At 38.0% G+C, this 20,317-nt stretch overlaps 2 protein-coding genes across 6 annotated transcripts; both read left to right on the top strand.

Annotated features, from left to right (window-relative positions):
* The first annotated feature begins 539 nt into the window (after window positions 1–539).
* Window positions 540–6,728, top strand: Mus304 (mutagen-sensitive 304). 4 transcript variants are annotated; one of them, XM_076769584.1, is made up of 15 exons: window positions 540–901; window positions 990–1,228; window positions 1,418–1,709; window positions 1,798–2,042; window positions 2,123–2,253; window positions 2,338–2,438; window positions 2,532–2,672; window positions 2,781–2,926; window positions 3,004–3,411; window positions 3,533–3,574; window positions 4,072–4,160; window positions 4,416–4,552; window positions 4,793–4,840; window positions 4,928–5,485; window positions 5,969–6,728. In XM_076769584.1, the coding sequence occupies exons 2-15, from the start codon at window positions 1,010–1,012 to the stop codon at window positions 6,190–6,192; spliced, it is 2,781 nt and encodes a 926-aa protein (XP_076625699.1). In that variant the 5' UTR covers window positions 540–901; window positions 990–1,009; the 3' UTR covers window positions 6,193–6,728. The 4 variants fall into 4 exon arrangements, with proteins under 4 accessions (XP_076625699.1, XP_076625698.1, XP_076625700.1 ...); XM_076769583.1 differs by having other exon boundaries at window positions 540–1,228; XM_076769585.1 differs by lacking the exon at window positions 3,533–3,574 and having other exon boundaries at window positions 540–1,228; window positions 5,969–6,727.
* A 487-nt stretch (window positions 6,729–7,215) lies between these two features.
* On the top strand, window positions 7,216–13,605 carry LOC143344033 (uncharacterized). 2 transcript variants are annotated; one of them, XM_076769588.1, is made up of 10 exons: window positions 7,216–7,620; window positions 8,080–8,238; window positions 8,788–8,952; window positions 9,088–9,258; window positions 9,347–9,455; window positions 10,012–10,168; window positions 10,656–10,788; window positions 11,089–11,244; window positions 11,684–11,803; window positions 12,553–13,605. In XM_076769588.1, exons 1-10 carry the CDS (start codon window positions 7,551–7,553, stop codon window positions 12,840–12,842), a joined length of 1,530 nt encoding a protein of 509 aa, XP_076625703.1. In that variant the 5' UTR covers window positions 7,216–7,550; the 3' UTR covers window positions 12,843–13,605. The 2 variants fall into 2 exon arrangements, with proteins under 2 accessions (XP_076625703.1, XP_076625702.1); XM_076769587.1 differs by having other exon boundaries at window positions 11,684–12,031.
* The last annotated feature ends 6,712 nt before the right edge of the window (window positions 13,606–20,317 follow it).

The raw sequence follows: 20,317 nt of genomic DNA, 5'->3' as shown, positions 1-20,317 counted from the left end.
GATAGCAAAAATCAATGTGCCGGTGCACATCGAATTCTAAACGATGCCCTGCAAGGGGAAAATTACAATGTCCAGCTTCTGTTATTTACATTTAATAAAAGATCAAGCAATTAACAGATTATTTATTATTCATTAAATACGTATTATTATATTTTCATATGTTTTTATATACTTCATTTAAATAAAACATTCAAAACATTGATTACACGTATCAGAATTAATATTTAAAACGGTATTACATGCATTTGGTTGATAACCTACTATAAGGTTCAAATATCGTGAAGTTAGTGATATATACCTTTTATTTTGTAGCACTCATCGCATTTAGATTACACGTATCAAAATTCATCTTCGAAATGCAATTATACATTTTTAATGAGCGATAATTTAATCCTTGGATTGATTTATTGTGAACTCCAAGCCTCTACACTCCATGTGTGTTCGCTATCTAGGCACATGCGAAGAAAAGGAGGGGGAAATTAAATTTAGTGATTTTCCCCTCGCATGGCACGAATCTGTGTCATGTGAACGTGCACAATTGAAGTTTGTTTTTACGTTTTAAAAGCAGCCGACTGTCTGTCATACAACTAACTCGAAATGAATGTTTCGCGTGTCGATTGCGTTGACAAGCTTTCGTAATAAATCCACGCGTAACATGAGGAACAACGACGTTGATTTTCTATCGGATGTTTGCACGATTCTTATGTCATCGATTGGAAGCAGTAATCGTAAAGAACTCGTTCACCGAGACATGAATTCGTATTCGAAAGATCGAAATGTCACTTCGCGGTAATTATTCGTCAAATTGCCGTAGGTTGGCATAAAATGGGACGCTCGTAGTCATTTCTATCCGAATTGACAAGTGAAAACGTATTATATTAACGTGAATCTCATGAATTATGTAAATATCGAAGAGTCTAACAGCACTTTGTCCCATACGCAAGATTTTACAAGAACTCGTATTAAATTAATTTATGTGTATCGCACAGCATAGTGTAAGGAATTTAACATGTTTAAAAGAGTAGAAAGTAATGGAGGAAATGAGTACCATGTGCCTGCCAAGCGACCAAAGTACGATACAAAGAAGGGAACTTTGGCATCTGCTTACACAAAAGCTAGAGAGCCAACAAATAAAAAGTTGGGAAAAACTGATGATGTGTGGGGTGATGATTTTGCGGAGGAGGACATAGAAGAAATGGATTTTGTGGCTACTCAAGCTTGTTTAGAGGTATCATTTATATTATTAATTTGTGTCAGACATGCCAGTGAACCAAGCCCATTTAATTAGCTTTTCTTTCCAGGTGTTGCTATTAAAAGATAATTTTGGAGCTTGAATTTGGACATGTCTGTTTCACCCATACAAATTAGAATTTATTGCATTGGTCTTGGTTATTTATAATGCTTATGTTCTTTTTAGGAAAACACTGCTTTAACTCAACCATATGTAGAGCGACCATCATTGAGTATGGGGAGATCTTATAGTGTGCCATCTACTAGTAAAGCTGTTTCTAATGTAAATAGAACTAAAAGTGATTTATTAAGACCTCCAGTGTACATGTTTCCATACAATACTCAGAAAAACAAAGCAGAGAATTTGAATGATATAAGTAATGTAGTTTCTGCTGACTACAAGGATTTTGAAGAGAAATTAAAAAATAGACCAATACATAATTCAACATTTAAATTGGATGAAAATTTTATTGTTCCAGGTAATATGATGGTATACTAAAAGATACGGTTTTAATTTGTTCTACTACTACTTTCCGCGTATTAACGCGATATATAATTTGTAAACAGAGCCACAATACGCGATGGAATTGGAGAAATTGAGACAGGAAAATAAAAAATTGTTAAACGATTTTATAACTAAAGAAGGAGAAACTGTTTTTTTAAGAAATCAATTGCAGCAGACTCATATGCGCGCCGAGCTCGATACGATGGAAAAAACTCGTTTTATCGAGGCACAAGAAAATCGACACAGAGCAGAAGTGAATACTCTATGTAAAGAAAAAGAGCATTTAAAAACCCAACTCGAATTGCAAGTTAGTATTTTTGTAAGTTGAGTTTTTCAGCTTTGGTGTAACATAATAAATTCTAATGCTTATTTTTCGTTCTTTTATAGACGTTCGAAGTGGGAAATTTAATGGAACGTTGTAAATTATTAGAAGGAGGAAACATTAAATTAACCGAGCCACATACTACGAGTTTGAACGTTTCTATGAATAAAAGTAGATTTAGTTCGCCGATGAAACGGTAAGTTTCTGAAAATTCACTTAAGCAAAATACATTCCCGTTGCTAAGATTCTACATATACATTTGCATTATTCCTATCCGCAGATCATTACTTTCGAATAAAAGACCGGTAAAAGTAAAGGAAACTTGCGTTCAAACAAACATGCATAATAAAAGCCTCTATTGCCTTAAAACTTGGAATCCGTGTAAGTAAATTGCAGGCTAAAAAAAAATGTTGGTTTGAAGATTCTTTTTCAATGTTTGACGATAAACGTAGTAAGGGTATACCCTTCTTGCAGGTTATCCTCTTGCAAAAATATCCAAGTTAATATATGATACACCACAGCCAGAGAAATCTGTGGTAAATATTCAAGTGATAGAAAAAACCGGGCGAAGAAATTTGCCGATTTTGCAAGAAGAAGATACATTCAGAATATACGGTAAATATATATGATCAAGTTCCCATCAGCGATGAACATTAAGGTGTTCCGTTTTTAGCGGACCACCTTGTATACAATTTAGCTAAAATCACGCGATTGTTGTTACAGAAAACCCGGAATTAGTGAAACCTGTAACCACGACGATAGACGACAAGAGATTAACGGTGGAATTTATTTTACCGGAAATAGCTGCCCTCCAGCGAAAAACAGACTCGGAACTCGAGTCGGAAAATTCGATATCGATAATGAATAAAGTGAGTATTTTCATTTTCCACAAATTCCTTCCTATTCTTTCAAATAAGCGTGCGGTTGACGGATGAATACGTTTCAGTTAGTTTCCACCGCACGGGAGTTGATACTGAACGTAATCGTCCTCCTTAAGACGATTTTCCAAGCTATGAGAAACGACGATATTCGAGACATGAACGACATTTACTTTTCTGACTTGTACTCGAGCTCGGATTTCTATGGCAAGTCTGTATGCGACGCGAACGCGTGGCACGAATGCGAACGCGGGGTCGAGACCAGGCGTGTCTTTGGCGTGTTGTCGTATGTGGCTCTGGAATCAATGTACCTGAGCAAATACCTCGCAGGAAAGACGTCGTTACTCACCGAGAGGGACGAATCCTATAAATCTTATTCCCGCCAAATGGTTCGATATGACACGTGGCCGGGGAAAAATCAGAGGTTTGAGATGTTAGAGATGATCTTGCAGTTCGTTGTTTTAGTTGGATCCACGGTAAGTAGGTAATAGTACACTCCTCAGAACAATTAGAGAATCACAGGAGCACTTGATCTCTCCTATTAGTAAATAAATAAATTTTAAATTCAATTTTCTTTGGAAACAAATGGCCGAAAAGTATGATACGATTGTAGCATCGAAAAGGAATGAGAATCGCAAGGTAAGTGGTAAATAAGAATTCCTTATAGGTAAGTAGATAAATATAGGTCTACATTTTATTCGAATAATGGATAATAGGTAAAAATCGGGAGTAATATTTTATTTGCCTGAAATAAATGAACTTTTGTTCATTTGCAGTTACACGCGGGTGTTTTAGAAATTACTCGAACTATTGAAATCTATATGTTTTATCGCTCTATTTAAGTTGTATTTACATCCGCTACTATCACAACACGGAATGACTAACTGCGTAAATGTAGGCAAATTAATGATATAGAAGGACATAGTCCAAAAGTAAACACACAGTATCTATAGATTAATAAACTAAACTAATAATAATTACCCTGCGGGTGTTACGAACAGTATTTATAATAAAAAGTATCAAACCACTATGATTCTCGATCTCTCGTCTAAATACACGATTCTCTAATTATTTTGAGTAGCGTGTACAAGCTTATTTGGATGACTTTCTTGACATCAAAATATTATTGCTTTTAGAGAAGATCCTATCAATTTAGTGGTCTCATGTGTGCAATCATGATGGTTATATGCAATGTGCACAAAAAAGTTGAATATTGTTCCCAAGGGTACGTGAACAACGTTTTCTCTTTAAAGATGAATTTTATATTATTTGCTTCAAGTAATCGAACACGCTTGTAAGATTATTTGCTTTCTTGTTTGGTCTTAAAGAGCACACGCGTTAGCGATCGAAATCGCGTTTGGTCCTCCACAAAAAATTACTTAAGTGTACTCTTTAAATATCAACAAACAATTTGGCAATATCTTTCTACGCCAGCCAAATGAATTTAGAATTCACTTTATTATGTAACTTATTGTTACAGAATGGAATATGTTTATCAAATTTTTAAGGAAATAGTGTTCTCCAGGCCTCTGCCTTATTGTTACGCGTTGCTAAGTAATATGATGATGATTTTCACCAAATCTGCCACGTATTTACGAAAGCTTTGCGTTAATTCACGTACGTAATATTTGTCTTATGATTTCAAATCTTAGCGAATTTAATAAACATTTTTATTTAACTTTCTTTCATTTTTTTAACTCCTCGCGTCTTATTAATATTTTATATTACTCGATATTAATATACGATATGATTACAATGGAATGCTGTGCACTTTTGGCGTAACTTCGCTATTGTTTTGCATTCGTAATATACTCTCCATGGAATTACATGTAACGGATTTGTTTCTGCTTTTTATAGAACCAATGGCTGTGAACAACTGGAAAGGCTCTCTACATTTCACTCCAGGTACCAACGATTAGAAACTTTAAATATTTATTTTTGTTGCATGCATTATGCCCGAGAGTATCGACTTTCATTTAATTTTCGCTTCAGACGCTTGTCCGTTGCAAATATTTCTGGCCCAAGTGGAGAACCATTGGTTCGACATAATAGCCGCTATAGACATCACGGATGCGATGTTGCAGTTCGTGCAATATATATTGCAAACGGACGTTATTCCCTTGAGATCCGAGACCTTGGAGTCTTGTAATTGTTGCATGAAATTACTGCGATTCACGATCAAAACGCTATGCAAGTGCGCGGAAACGAATCTCAGCGCTATCAGAGATTTCGATCTGGACCGTTTCCCTTTAGAGCAGAAAGACATTTGCCACTTGAAGAGTATTTGCGCCAAACATTCCACGTGCTGTCCGACAGGCAGCAAACATTGCATCAGGAAGGTCTACCGAGATCAATTTTCCGACCCTAACGCCAGAATGACGCTAAACAGGAGACAGAGGAAGATACTGAGGGACGGAATAAGATTTTTATCTCACATGGCGATATGCGATCCAGATTTCGTTATTCGTTTGTCGGACATTGAAGATTCGTTCCATTTGTTCATGAGGAACATAAGTGCCTTTGATGACTTTGTACTTCATGAAAACGAACGTAAGTTACTTCGTTATTGTACTTGGAAGGTTTGATGTCCTTTAAATGACCTTGATGACCATTTTTGCTTGTTGTCTTCTCTTTCGTCAATTTTTCATATCTACAGCAGCAGCCGGGATATTTATGGTACCCCATGATAAACGGAACTGTATACCATCATACGAGTCGTATGCTCGTGCTAATTTTAAAACTTCGTGCTCATTGATACGCTCATTCTCTTTTTTCTTTTCTTTTTTATTTTACTCTCGTTCCGCGATACGAGCCACGTTAATTTTGTTTCGACTTATCTGGCCACGGGAATTCTCGTATTTCCGCCCTGGCTTGTTCTCTGTCGTCATCAGTTAGATCCTGGCTCGCGTCGTAGACATTTTTTTGGGAATAATTTAATAGAAAATTATATTTTTCTTTTAATTTTATTCTCTTCGGAGGAGACGATCCTTCGAAGATTAAATCGTAATACTAATTCCAGTTCTCTTGTTACAGAGGAGGCTATGAATCGAATAAAACAAACGTTCATTTTGGACAAAACTTCCACGCAATCCGAAATTGAGTCGTTCGAGAATGGCAACATGAGAGAATTAAACACGTTAACGAACTTCGAAGAGAAGACCGTTCAACCTGCACCCACATACTCCAAGAAAGATAACAGTCACAATAAGTTCTTGCTAACCATTAAATCATTGTACAATAACAAAATAGAATTTTAGTAATTGTTAAGAGTTCCTATGGAGTGAAATATACTTAATATAATGCCACGAAAGAGAATACCTTTTACCAGATATGCCATTGTAACAAAAGTTATTCTGTTATCAAAGACTGGAAGCCATACATTTTTGTACATATTACCTTGCAATTCATTCGAAAATTGTTGTTAACTATCATTTTATAATACAAATAAAATACATTGTAATATTTTATTGCAAACTGTTTTTTAATTTCGAGTAACCTACTCTGTTTCAGAATTAAATTATTTATTAGTTTTAATATTTGAGCCATTATTCGGGAAAATGGTTGCCGTTAACGGTTAATATTCCAGGATTTCCCGATGATCTACGTATTTATTTACTTTATTTAGAAATCGTAGATCCAGGTTTGATAAATTCTTAAAACTTTTTCCGTCATATCGCTGTATGTACCGGTAATTGTTCGGTTCCTTTATTTCATTATAATTGTAAAGATTTGTCTTAAGTAGAGCCCTAGAATCGGTATTATTTTCTTATCGTAATTACGTTATCGGTTTCATACCGCAACCGATAAAGTACCGAAAAAACAATTAGCACCCTTGACGCTGGAAACATTTTATTCTAAAAGGGGATGTGGAACTTAAACGAACGAAGATCGGTCTTTAAACGTGACGATGAGAGCCTGAAGGCTTGGACCGACAATTTTCACAATGGTAATACCGAAACAATACCGGTATTTATTTCAATTTTTAGTAATTATCGATGTAGGTATACCTTTGCTGGCATAATACCGGCATTTAGTCCCCGTCGAAAACCAAAGGGGATTCCATGACACACCAGGAAGACCAGTTCTACGGATGATCGAAGATAACCTCCAAAAGCCTGACCGAACAAAAGAATCCTGGCGCCTGGTGGTCGTCTATCGTCGTTCCTCTCTCTCGGAATTCATTTTATCATCGCGTCAAAATGCAATTTGTAGGAATTCTCCTCAAGGCCTGGCAATGCTCGACGACGATAACCGTGACAGGAAGCAGATAGACGGCTATCGCCGCGCGGCGCGTCGACGGAAGTGATGTTCCCGCCTTCATTCGGAGCGGAATAACCCCGAAACGCGGGATCACTGTTTCCATTCATAGATGCGGAACGATCGTCGGTCGATTTCACTTTTTACTCTTCTCGCGGTAGGTTGCACCTTCGTCCGTCACTTCCTCCGATCTTCGAGGCGTCCGCCATTGTGGTTGTCCACTGTTCTTCGGTAGTGTCGTTCGTACTATGCCCGCGAAAATTTAAACCGTCGAGAAACAAAGATCTACCCGGACGTTGTTCGCGAATTATGTGCACGTAGTTCGTAACCTGGACTTGGAAACCGACTCGTTCTCAGGATGAAGATACCTTCGGCGCTGACTCTTCTTCTTCTTGGCTTCTTCGCGCAGTACGTCAACAGTATACAGTGTAAGCGACGATTACAAAGGAAAGAACACTCGATTTCGATCCACTTTTGCAGTACGACAGATCACATTGATCTTGTTGCTATGTGCAAATTATTATTACTCGATTATTTCCATTCAAAAGTCACCGGATACTTAGCATAGATCGATAACTTACCTATATCTTGTATCGAATAAAAATTACACGTTTTCGAAATGAACAAGTATTATGACACAAAATTGCGTTTGCTTCGAACTAAATTAGAGGCACTTTTTAATGTGCAATGGTTTCATAAACGAAGCCATATAGATAGATGCAAATTATATATTTGTAGAGTCAAGTGGGGGTGTGGAAAATATAAAAGAAGAACAGGTATACAACAATCGAACAAACCTAACACAGGAGTTTGTTTTGACAGTTTTTTGTGTAACAACACTATTTAGTGAATAATAAGAATGTTTTCATTTGTATTTTTTTTTAAAGCCAGGTGTCCGGTGGTGAGGCTACAAAATGGAAAAGTTCGAGGAAGAGCCAAGGGAAGAATCATCAGATTTAGTTGTTACGAGGGTTTCACTCTCGTAGGGAGCAAATATTCCACTTGTTTTCGAGGCCAGTGGGATACACCTACGCCCGTATGCGTCAGTAAGCATAGCTTTTTAATCATGCTTGATAATACTGTTACACTGGATATCAATTAAAATGTTTACCGATTCCGGTCGCTACAAGTTTACTGGAGCTTTCGAAGTTTCATTATTGTCAATGAAAAACTGTAATTATTTATCAAATTCTTTCTAATATTCGAACATTTGAACACTTTAGTATTCAAACATTCGTCAAATTTAGTTTGAATATTCAGTAAAATTCCGATTAAGGAACAACTTTTCGAACATTCTTAGAATTTCTAAATACTCTTCACCAAAATACGCGTTGTTTGCATTTTGAAATATTAAAATCCTCCAATCATGGAAAGAAACATTTTTTTTCTCGAAAGTACGTAGCAAACAACCAAAAATAATTTTTCCAGAACGATTTGAAATTTTTTTTTCACCGAAATATTTCGAGTTATTCGAATACTGTTCGACTAATTGACTGTTCAAATACTATTCGAGTACTTGACTTTATCACATTATTTTTCAAATCTGAGAATGTTTGCATTTATTACTAACCTCGTTAATTATGTTTCATTAATAGAGGATGATTGTCCTGCCTTCCCAACACCTAAACACGCCCAAATAGAACAGCAATACAATGGAGCGATATTAATATATTTTTGTGAGCCTGGTTACGCATTGATTGGCCCGTCCCGAATTTACTGCGATGGAGTGCATTGGAACAGCACGGCGCCATATTGTCGAGGTAAATTCCTGTTTTTCTAAATTACGCTTTTAAGATAATCAAACGCAGAACACATTATTTTGGATACAAAATGGTGCCTCGATTCCCAGAACTTACTAGATTGATAATGGAAAAGTATAATTTAAAAATAATTAGACACGAGTGCGTTGGCTCCAACGCAGTGCGATTTCGAGAAACCAGACCTGTGTTGGTGGGAGCAGGACCCGCAGCATGATTTTGATTGGCGACGACACAATTTTGAGACACCGAGTTCTCACATCGGAACAGGCCCCACGCACGATCACACATTGGGAAAAGGAAACGATGGTATTTACTTTACATATTATTTTTTATTCGAGTGCTTCTAAAAGTTTTAATTCATCGATTGTTACTCGTTTAATTTTCATTCTTTCAGGCTACTATTTGTACATCGAGGCTTCCGGTCGATTGGTGAACGACACGGCTAGAATCATCTCTCCTATCTATAACGCGTCGTATACGGAAGCAGGCTGTTTTTCCTTTTGGTAATTCCGTAATTGAATTTCTTTCTAAATCTAAATAAACGACCCCTTTCTCTAGTAGTAGCTTTTAATTTTATTCGAAACACTGTAACAATGGGAACGATTGGTCGCTGTAGCTTGGGTAGCGTCAAATGTTGCTTTCATACACATATACACGCACCCATGCAAAAGGAAATCTGTAAATGGCGGACTAATGAAAATTCAACACCGTTCGTCGAGCAAAAGCACGCCTCTCTTTAGGATCATTTCAACGGTAGTTGATATCGTAGAACGCATAATTACGGGCTGGTGGTAGTTCATTAGGGGTGGTCGTGTCCTCGATGATCACATAAATACGTATAATTTAACGCATCGAGCACGCGAAGTGTATTTAGCGAAAAGAAGAAAATTGTAAAATGAATAAGTTCATAACCACCGATATTATCACTAATGTTTAATATTGTTAAAAATTTATGTGTCTAGACGTTTGTATTTCCCGCCAAAAATATCGTTAAATTAATTTCTTTAATTATTGGTATTTGAGGCCTACGATTTCAACTATTTTCGTATGGTATTTCAGGTACCACATGTATGGAGCCACAATAGGTATACTGAACGTGTATTTCAAGGCAGAGAAAGACAATACGCCTCGTCTGATGTTCACCAAAGAGGGCAATCAAGGGAATCAATGGATTCACGGTACTTTCAATCTTCCCAAAGCAGAAAAGGGTTTTCAGGTAGAGGGGATCAATATACTATAATGACCACTTTCAAGTTATAACAACACTGTAACGAACAACCACAATTATTAATACTAAGGCGTATTGTCGATTTCTACTCAACGCTAAAGTCACTTCTATAACGAATACAGACCATAGAGCAGAGTTTCTCAAAGTTGGGGGCAAATTTGAACATAGAAAACCGTGGATAATACAGCCATATTTTTAGAAATTTTCTTTTTTTTTTTAGGGTGGCGGGTTCCAAAAACAGAGTATAAATAGTAGAGCAGTATTTTTCAAAGTGGGGGTGGGGGTGGTCGGTGTGAACATTGCCAAATTCGAGGGTCTGTATTTCTTAAAACAATTTCGAAAACAGTAAAACGACGACTCAAATTTCTCCTATTTTCGCGTTGACTTGCAGTATATTTCCGTTTGAACAAAATCCCTGACTCCGATATTCGAACAATCGACGCGTTACAAAATTGATTGCGTTCTTCCTTTTTAGATCATAATTGAGGGTGTACGGGGAAACAGTTACGTGAGCGATATTGCGATCGACGACGTCGCCATTTTACAAGGTGACAAGTGTAAAAATGGAAACAAATCGGAACACCAGGCTGTGACTGTGAGCGACGACGGTAACTCTCTTAGTTAACGCAATTAGATTTTTTGCAACGCAATATAAGGGTGGCTGTGTTAATTCGTCCATTTTCTTGTTATCTTCCAATTAAGAAGTTTAAATAACGAACAATGGTTGTACGTGAGTCGTGCGATAGAAATAGAGGCAGAACAAGCTGCGAGCGACGAGAAAATAATTAAACAGGGGATCTAGATTTTGCACTTCAAATTTGTTTTTGGTTTTTTTATCCAATAGTAGTGATAAAATAGAATATAATTTGTCCTATATTAAAAATTATGTTGGATGCAATGGTTTTCAGACCAAATCGAGCAGGTGAACGCACAGCTGACTTGTCGTGGACAATGCAAAAATTATTTCATGTACAATTTAACATCCACCGAGGGTTGTTACTGTACCCTCGATTGTGCTGAACACTCTATTTGCTGCCCGGATTACGCGGAGTATTGCGTACTGGGTGAGTTTATTTTAATTTTTCTATTCTTATTTAAGATCGACACCGTTCTAAATATGACGAACCGTTTCCAATAAAATTCCTAACATCTCGAAAAAAGTACCCTGATCAAATATGATAAACTATATTGGTCCCTTTACTAGTAGCGCCTCCGATGGAGAAACGGTGAAACACAGCTACTATACCTGCGCAGGTATAGTAGTTCGTTCATCTTTTCTCCTATGGTGGCGCTACTATTACGGGGAATAACTATTTTATGACCCACTGTAGATATGTAAATATTTGTTAATGCAAACGTAAACAAGTGGTTATAATAAGAGAAAAGCAAGAGTACGAAAATTCTCTTAGTAACTCTACTTGTGTCTTCAACAATCTAACTTCCCTAAGTCTAACTGAATATACAAATTCCATCCGAAAACAGTATAGATCTTATAATCTCCAGCTTCCACTGAATACGGAACTGCGGAGGTCACGGAAGCTACAACCATAATCCACAACACGACAACCATAACGAATACAACGCAAGAATACATAGGGACCGTCACGCCAAGAGCCAATGATGGTAAGTTTACGTACTCGACTCCGAAGGACGAGATCGACCCCGTTACGGCGAAGCAATCGACGGCTACCACCGTGGTCATCCCCGTCACTAACGTAACTAGGCTGAAAACGTCTAAAACAACTCGTCCAACTACGCCTACCGTGACAACTACGAAAGCGGTCCAAACAAAGGAGACGCCATTCGCGCAGACGACTACCAAGAGATACGAGCCACCGGAACAGCAACCCGGTAACACGAATCCCTTCTGACGACAAAGTTTCATCGTCCGGTTTTGTTCTATCGACGCTCGAAATTTCGACGAAGCTGAAAGTTGGGCCATTGTGCCAGGGAATCGATGAAATCGTTCTCTGCCACTCAGGCACTGAATATGACATTCAGCTTCCGAGGTTCTGGACCAATCAAAAGGTTCTGGACAGATCAAAACAATTCTAATATTCACAGTGAAATACGCCAAATTGTATTTTCTGCCTCTGTGCGGGCAGAGTTTGAATTGTTAGCTCCTAATCCGGGATAGGAGGAAGGTTCAAATAGACGTAGACATTGAGAAAATTGATCTAATTCTCCGTACTATGCCCTCCAAGCGAGGAAAACTAAATTGTTAGTCCCTGGCGTTGAAGATGTGTACATACTAACAGACAAGGAATGATTTTGAGTCATTTTTCTGACTATGCCTATTAGTTATTATGACTATTCCCTGCTTTTTATTTGCCACACACGTGTTAACAAAAAGGGGTTGCGTTTTTCTCTAGCTGATCCGAGCGTGAGTCGACAAGATCCGGAGAAAGTGCATCGTGGCTCAGCGAAATTCAATCTGCCAGGAATTATCGGGGTGGTCGTCGGGACCCTGACAGGAGCATTGATCACACTGATGGCCACGATCATCATCTTGAGAAAAAGAAAAACTTACAAACGCAGCACGAACGGATCCGCGCTCTCCGAGGACAGCGACGTTCGGTTTCTGACGTCAGACGAGGTCTTGGACTTCACTCTGGCCAGACCCAGCGACACCGACGAGACGAAAGCGGTGTTTTCGTCGTAATTATCGAGGAATCCTCGTCAGAGATTGGTCATTAAGAATAAAAATCATCGAAAGTCTTGAAAGTTCAATAGCGAATCTAAGGGAAAGAAAAGAGGTTGCAAACGTTTTCCTTTTAGATATAGTAGTGCATAACTCGAGAATGAATAATCATTAATATTTGAAAAAATTTACAGGAGTGCATTATGTGTACATAAACATGTGTACGAAATTTCAAATCGATAGGTTCAATATATTCTTTACAATTAATTCGCGAATTGCACTTTAAAGCAGGCCCTTAATGGTACGAGTCTAATGTATTGGCCGCTCAAGGTCGTCGGCTGTTCATCCCCACCATACTCTGATAACTGTAGAATGACACCGAATAGCCTTTCTGTAATCTTTCAAGACTTTCGTTGAATAGCTATGCTTTGTTTGCAGAAAGACGTAACAAGCAATCTTTCATTCCTGATCCGTTTGTAAATTTCAGTGACGACCGATCGAACGACGTTCCAAATAGAAAGTTCTGTCTCTTTGCGAAAGTTGTTATTTAATTGTGTAATTACTATTATTCTGATCGATCGAATTCTGAAGCGAAGTTAGACAATTATAAGCAACGTTTACGATATTGTGGTGAAGCTCGATTCACGTACAGCAATGATAATTATGATAGTCACGATAACAGTAACTTTAAGATTAACGTATTGTATATAGTAACAGTAATATTTTTCTGCTCAAAGAGTTGTATAAACGAGAAATGCATGAAATAAATACTGACTTTATTTAATTGTAGAAATTAATTTATGTAACTCGAAATCCAAGATTCGACACGTATTTCAATGTCTCGGTCGAAGTAGAATGAATAGGCCGTCAAGGTCACGGACAGTAGCTACTCCCCACCAAGCTGTTTGGTTACCCCCACTCCCGTCCCTCCAGGCGAGCCCCGCGGGCGTATGAGCGGAAGATTGACGTAATTAAAAGTGGAAAAATAGATCTCTAACCGGGAGTTGCGTGGCAGCGCAAATTATATTCATAGTATTCTCTTTTCCCTCGTGACAGTTGAACGTGAAATTCGAATCTAGCTATCTGGGCATCCGTAATTAAGCGGCAGATAGCAAAACGATACGCGACAGCGGTTTCCCAAACAGTTTCGTTCGCGAACGTGATCCAACAATTTCTCTCTCTGGTTTATCCCGCGACTGTATCGATTCGCGTAAAACGGTGATTCCGTTGCCCGATTGCACCGGAAACGAAAGTGTTTTGGTGAACGCTACACCCACACACACGGCCAGAAATCACGGACGTCGATAAATAACAGGAACTGCCTTATTTCGGGTGTCGTATTCGAACAAATTGTGTGGTCCGAGTATTGAGATAAGGCGATCGTAAATTTTAGCAGTATTGTACTTCTATCGGTGCATCTGTTTCGTTTATTGACTTGATATTTGTTCTCTTGTAAGGTCGTATAAAATATATTAAAGAATGTATAAATAATAAGGAAAATAATAATCGAATTTGTACCTTACTGATATATTTTTTTTATAATTTAACTTTTTTTGAATGCTTTTTGTTTCTCAGATTCTGGTGCAATAATATTGAACATTTGATAAAGCAAAATATACTTATAGCCTGTCACAATATTTGTCGTGGAAAAAGTTTTTCGATTCTATAACTGTATAAATTTGGATTTACACTTTTGAAAGTTTTATTCCAAAAGCTCTCAAAGCTCCCTGCACTTTTCTACCTTACTGGCTTCTTATGTAAAGCGATTTTCACTGGATTCCATTTCACGGACTGTTGCAAAAATCCAAACACGTTCTTGTTGACCCATTTAAAAGCTTTTTGCATTCGTCCATATTTTATTTTTCTTATACCCGGCGAATAGCATTTCCCGCTAAATCTCATAAATGGTTGATAAAATGGATTTTCAAAATTTCCGAAATTTGATTGTGAGTTTTAAATTTTCAGAATATAAATCTTCTCACGTTTGCTAAAATTTCTAAATTTCTTCGTGAAAAGTATCCTCGTATTATACAACAAGTACTTCGAAAATAGAAACTTTGAGTTAGAAATTTCAAATGCGAGACTGTAAAAAAGAATGTTTACACTCATTGAATAATTTCAAATAGAAGTTTTAAACGATCCATGGCGGAGAAGTTTGGAAAATTGTCCCACTTGTATTGAATTCAATGAAAAATAAACGGCCCAAAGCAGACAGAGTCTAAAGTGGATTTCCAAGTAACGCAGACATTTGCATGCACAGCCAAACAAAATTTACATTGCATATCCTTCGATGCGGTTATCGTTTTCCGCAACTTTTATCGTTATACAATTTTATAAAACGTCGACCACGATAAAACTCGTTTTATACGAAAACACTCCGAGAGACACGTTTCGAATACCATTAGTAAGTGTAAATAGGCCCTTATATCCTTATTTATATTTATTACAGGTGTACACATCTATTTATATAATAAATAAATTTGTTTAGATTCTTTAAGATTCCCTAAAAGTTCAAACGTCGACTAATATTCATCCGTATGTGTTAATATTATATGAGTATCTTATTATTGTTATAATAAATAAAGTTATTTTTCTTAATTTTCTTCGTGAAGGCAGTACACATAGATTTGTTTAGGCTTAACAAATATTTTAATATAAGATTTTATGTTGAGCAGAAGGAAAGACCAAATTCTAGTAGTCGAGGTTCATATTGGGTCAGACATCTTAGTCAGACTTTCTACTTACTCATAGTGTAACATTCTTTTTAACCCAAGTAGTTCTATGATTAAGTAACTTTTAATTACATTACATATAATATTTTTTGTTTTAAACTATTTCTAAATTAAACATAAAAATATAAGTTATTATATACTAAAATAAATATGACTGAAATTGGAAGATTTTAGAGTTACTTAAAGGCTTTAAGGTTTATTTATATGAATAATGCATTGTCCAAAAATATTCCTTCGCCAACAGGTTTCAGTCACGAAACTTGAAAGTTAAAAAAAAAAAGACTTCTCCATTACCTAGCACCTCGAACGAAATTTAACGAAGAATAGGGGTGAGAGGAATAAACGGAAAGTTCTCAGTCAAAGTTTAGCCCGGTTAAGTTCGACGCGATCGATAATTAGCTTAAAATAGCGACGTGATATTAAATTTAAAATTTGCACCGTTACAGCCCCTAAATTTAGGGTTGCGTTTCGAACGGATAACCCTGTACTACGAGCATGTCGGACGATAAACACGCGCTTTTATCGCGGCCTCTTGTTCCTTAATCTTGATCCTGATCCCGGATTTACTCTGAATCGTGTATTCAACGAACAACGGGTCCGAGGACGGTTTTAATTAATAATAAATAACGCTTCCGCGAAAGCGACACGTATTCAATAAAATGCAAACTAATGCGAGACGCGTCTCGCGCTGCACCAATTATACGACTGTTTAATTAACTCGTCGCTTTATATTGTATTTGATTTTCAATTCTGTCGCGAGCAACAGTTATTGTTTTTGTTCCGCGTCCCTGCTACTCCCTCGACAACTTAAGAGTAATACGAATTTATACCATCATATTAAGCATTGAATAGCATTTTTTAACCTTGTCTGGTTCGAGCAATTCCGCTAAAGCAAGGAGCTCGTTTCATGAGCCTGCCATGGACGAGAAATTACAGTCGATTTATTGAACCGAGCTCTTCGGCTCGATAGACCGAAGAAAAAGGATAATTAATTTTTAATTTTCCCAGTGATAAATGGGAGGGTTGAATAAGATATTAGTACAGTTATATATTTTTTTCTCGAGTAAAAAAACCTGAAGCTCCCACATGCGAGAACCTAGTAATTATATAGCGTCTGCGGCAATCTCTCGATAATTACAATCATCAATCTCTCTTGAAAACAAAAAGGTAAACGAAACCGCGAGTTCATAAAACGAACCGCCGAAAGGAAAGTGCACGCGGGATGGAACTGCGGTTCGACGACTCGGCGCTTTTATCCCTCGCGCGACGAAAACAAGATTTATCGGCGCGTCTGCCTGAGGGGACGGAGGGAGCAAAATCGTTCCTCGAATCCTACGGAATCGTGTTAGATTTTCGTCGTGTTTCGCCGTTCGGAGGGTAAAATGAAGAAAGAACCTTGTGGTGAACCACAAAGAGGAGGACAGGGAGGTGACAGCCCCCTCAGGAATGACTGCGCTAGGTATTCCGCTAACACTAAACTGAGGGGGCGAAGCTCTAGGAACGAATGTCGCGGGAGTCCCTTTGAGAATAACTGCGCTAGACGTCCCCCTAACACACGATGCAGGGGGCGAGCCTCTAGGAACAAATGCGGTGACAGTCCCCTCAGGAATGACTGCGCTAGGTGCCCCGCTAACACTAAACTGAGGGGGCGAAGCTCTAGGAACGAGTGTCGCGGGTGTCCCTTTGAGAATAACTGCGCTAGATGTCCCCCTAACACACAATGCGGGGGGCGAACCTCTAGGAACGAATGCGGTGACAGCCCCCTTAGGAATGACTGCGCTAGGTGCCCCGCTAACACTAAACTGAGGGGGCGAAGCTCTAGGAACGAGTGTTGCGGGAGTCCCTTTGAGAATAACTGCGCTAGACGTCCCCCTAACACACAATGCGGGGGGCGAGCCTCTAGGAACGAATGCGGTGACAGCCCCCTCAGAAATGACTGTGCTAGGTGCCCCGCTAACACTAAACTGAGGGGGCGAAGCTCTAGGAACGAGTGTCGCGGGAGTCCCTTTGAGAATAACTGCGCTAGATGTCCCCCTAACATACAATGCGGGGGGCGAACCTCTAGGAACGAATGCGGTGACAGCCCCCTCAGGAATGACTGTGCTAGGTGCCCCGCTAACACTAAACTGAGGGGGCGAAGCTCTAGGAACGAGTGTCGCGGGAGTCCCGTTCAGAATATCTGCGCTAGGTGCCCCCCTAACACACAATGCGGGGGGCGAACCTCTAGGAACAAATGCGGTGACTGCCCCCTCAGGAATGACTGTGCTAGGCGCCCCGGTATCGGGTTATCACTGCCGCTTAATTAAATCGTTGCCTCCGTCCGTTCCTATTTTTATAAATTTTCCCGAGTACCGGTTTATTATTTCGAAGCTTCGACGATATAATTAGTTTTGTAATTATGAATTGTACGTTTAATCACCGGTGTGCGTTTATTTTCGTAATTTGATCACCGGTTGCGGCCCCTCGCGCTCCGATAATACAATTGCTACTGTAATTATTGCTTGTGCATGTAATTTTATTATTTTTTACAAATGTAATAATGTTTGCAACTTTAATTATGGTGATATTTGTCGTTTTATTAATTTGTTATAGCTTGTCAAGCCACGATAATTTATTATCTTTGTATTTTTTATTATTCTTTCGTAGCTGGTAAAACTTCGACTTTAAAATATTTTTAACATCTTTCGTGTTTTGCTGCTAAGCGAAATTTTAGCTCTTACTTTATGATACAGTCATCTCTCTTCTAGAAGAAAGGATGTTAATTTTTTGTATAACAGAGCCGAAGGAGGAAAGTTTGTATAATAATTTGCATCTTCCTATTTGTGGAGCTATATCTCACTTAGCCTGTAAGATAATATCGGGCACGATAAAAGCCCTCTTTCCTTCTCGTCGATTCTTTATAATTAAAGCGTAATGCCAGCATAATTTCAGGCTGATATTAAAAACTTTCTCGTAATTAATATTATCTTAACTTTTTCTGACGGCAACATACGTGCACATGGTAATACACATTATGTACACAAGTATAATACACATGAAACTATGCAGCGACCTTTTCTAATATATTTTATACAATTTTGAATGGTTTTAACTACTTGTCGAATTTTTATGTATTCGAATACTTTGGCGATTCAAATATTCGGGAAATATTATTCGAATATTCAACTGTTTAAGTTGGATTTGAATACTATTGACTATTTGAATACCATTCGAATACTGATACGATATACTTAAATACTTAAATACTCGAATGTTAAATTAATTGAATAAACCTTATTCTGATCCGAAAATATTACTGCCCGTGGAAACATCTGGAACGTTAGAGAACCGTAAGGTGTCGAAACTCGTTGAAAAATTTCACGTTAATCCGAGGAACTTGGCGAACTGCAACCCATAAAAGGTAATAAAGAATTCCACGTACCCAATTCCCTGGATATCGAAACCGCGCAAAAAGTTCCACACGTTGCAAGATTGCGGGATAGTAAATCTCTTCGTACCATTTTCCAACCGGGAAAGTTTAAAGAAAGAATCGAAAGGGCGATTTATAAATTATTGCGCAGATTCGAATAACTATTCTACTCATAAAATCAGGCCAGCCTGAGCCGTAATTACAATTAAAGCTTAATACAAGCACGATTGAATCCTGTGGTTATAGAACTTCTTTTTAATTAAAATTAATTCAACGGTACGTGCGCCAATTTCGTTTGGTTAAATTTCGATGCGGAGAAAGTTCGAACCGGATGCAAATTACGTTTGTCAAATTAAAAACTATATAATAAAACCGGAATATTAACGATTTTGGCTGTAGCAATTATTTGATAATTATTAAATCATTTTAACGCTCTGTGACAACCTGAGCTACGGAAACTGGGACAACTTGGGAGACTGTATCGTATCAAAAATACTATAACGGTGTCCAATATCGTGTAAACTAGGGACTAGTAGCGTTACTATCGCGAAAATGTCTTTTATGGTCGAAAGATGGTTTTCTCTTACGTAGTGAACATCGCTTGGGGCCGTTCTTTATATCTCCTTAAAGTATGAAGTTGGTATTCGCTATGAAAGTACTATCACGTGTATCTACATGGTTTTTACCAATATTTCAAGATCAAATAATATTTATTGCCAAAGGTGATACTGATATTAAATGTTTACATCTTAATTGTAGGAAGGTAAGTACAGAGAATAAAGATAGCGATTTCGTAAGGTGTAATCTTAGATCGACGTAAAGTACGATGAAATTACTTGTTCAAACGATTAAAACGAACAGCCACAGAGTGTAAAAACCGTCGCGACTCTTACTTGCCCCTCCCCTCTCTTTTTTGCCAGTTGATCATACACGTTCCGGCTATCGTTATCGTATGACGCGTTGCGCAGGTGCAATCGATCGTCCTGGCTACCCTCCCATCCCCACACCGACCCTCTTACAGCACCATTCCTTCTGACCGTCGTCTGAGTCGAGTGGAAGTTGAAAAATCCACGGAATTCACAAGCACACGTAGTGGCTCCTAACTAGGATTGGAATTACTCGACGAATTTCTCTGTATTTGACTATTCGAATGCTTGATTATTCAAATACTATTTGAATACTTGTACCGTTTGAGTATTTGACTACTCGAGTATCATTAGAGTATTCGAATGTTTGAAATTTATAAGAAAAAAAGAACAAAGAATTGTCTAAAGTCACTATAATTCAACTATGAAATTTGTTTTGATCAATGGAGGTACTCAAATTCTACCCCTTGTATTCACCGCTGGTGACAC

Source organism: Colletes latitarsis, chromosome 7, assembly GCF_051014445.1.
Source record: "Colletes latitarsis isolate SP2378_abdomen chromosome 7, iyColLati1, whole genome shotgun sequence".
In the NCBI taxonomy this organism is placed as follows: Eukaryota; Metazoa; Arthropoda; class Insecta; order Hymenoptera; family Colletidae; genus Colletes; species Colletes latitarsis.
This window is presented reverse-complemented; position numbering and strand designations above follow the sequence as displayed.

Coding starts and splice junctions, on each gene's coding strand:
- Mus304 (XM_076769584.1), top strand. CDS start 1,010: ATGTTTAAAAGAGTAGAAAGTAATGGAGGAAATGAGTACCATGTGCCT. Junction 2,254..2,337: donor TTTAGTTCGCCGATGAAACG/GTAAGTTTCTGA, acceptor TCCTATCCGCAG/ATCATTACTTTCGAATAAAA. Junction 3,412..3,532: donor TTGTTTTAGTTGGATCCACG/GTAAGTAGGTAA, acceptor ATGGCCGAAAAG/TATGATACGATTGTAGCATC.
- LOC143344033 (XM_076769587.1), top strand. CDS start 7,551: ATGAAGATACCTTCGGCGCTGACTCTTCTTCTTCTTGGCTTCTTCGCG. Junction 9,259..9,346: donor ATTGGGAAAAGGAAACGATG/GTATTTACTTTA, acceptor TCATTCTTTCAG/GCTACTATTTGTACATCGAG. Junction 10,169..10,655: donor AAGCAGAAAAGGGTTTTCAG/GTAGAGGGGATC, acceptor CTTCCTTTTTAG/ATCATAATTGAGGGTGTACG.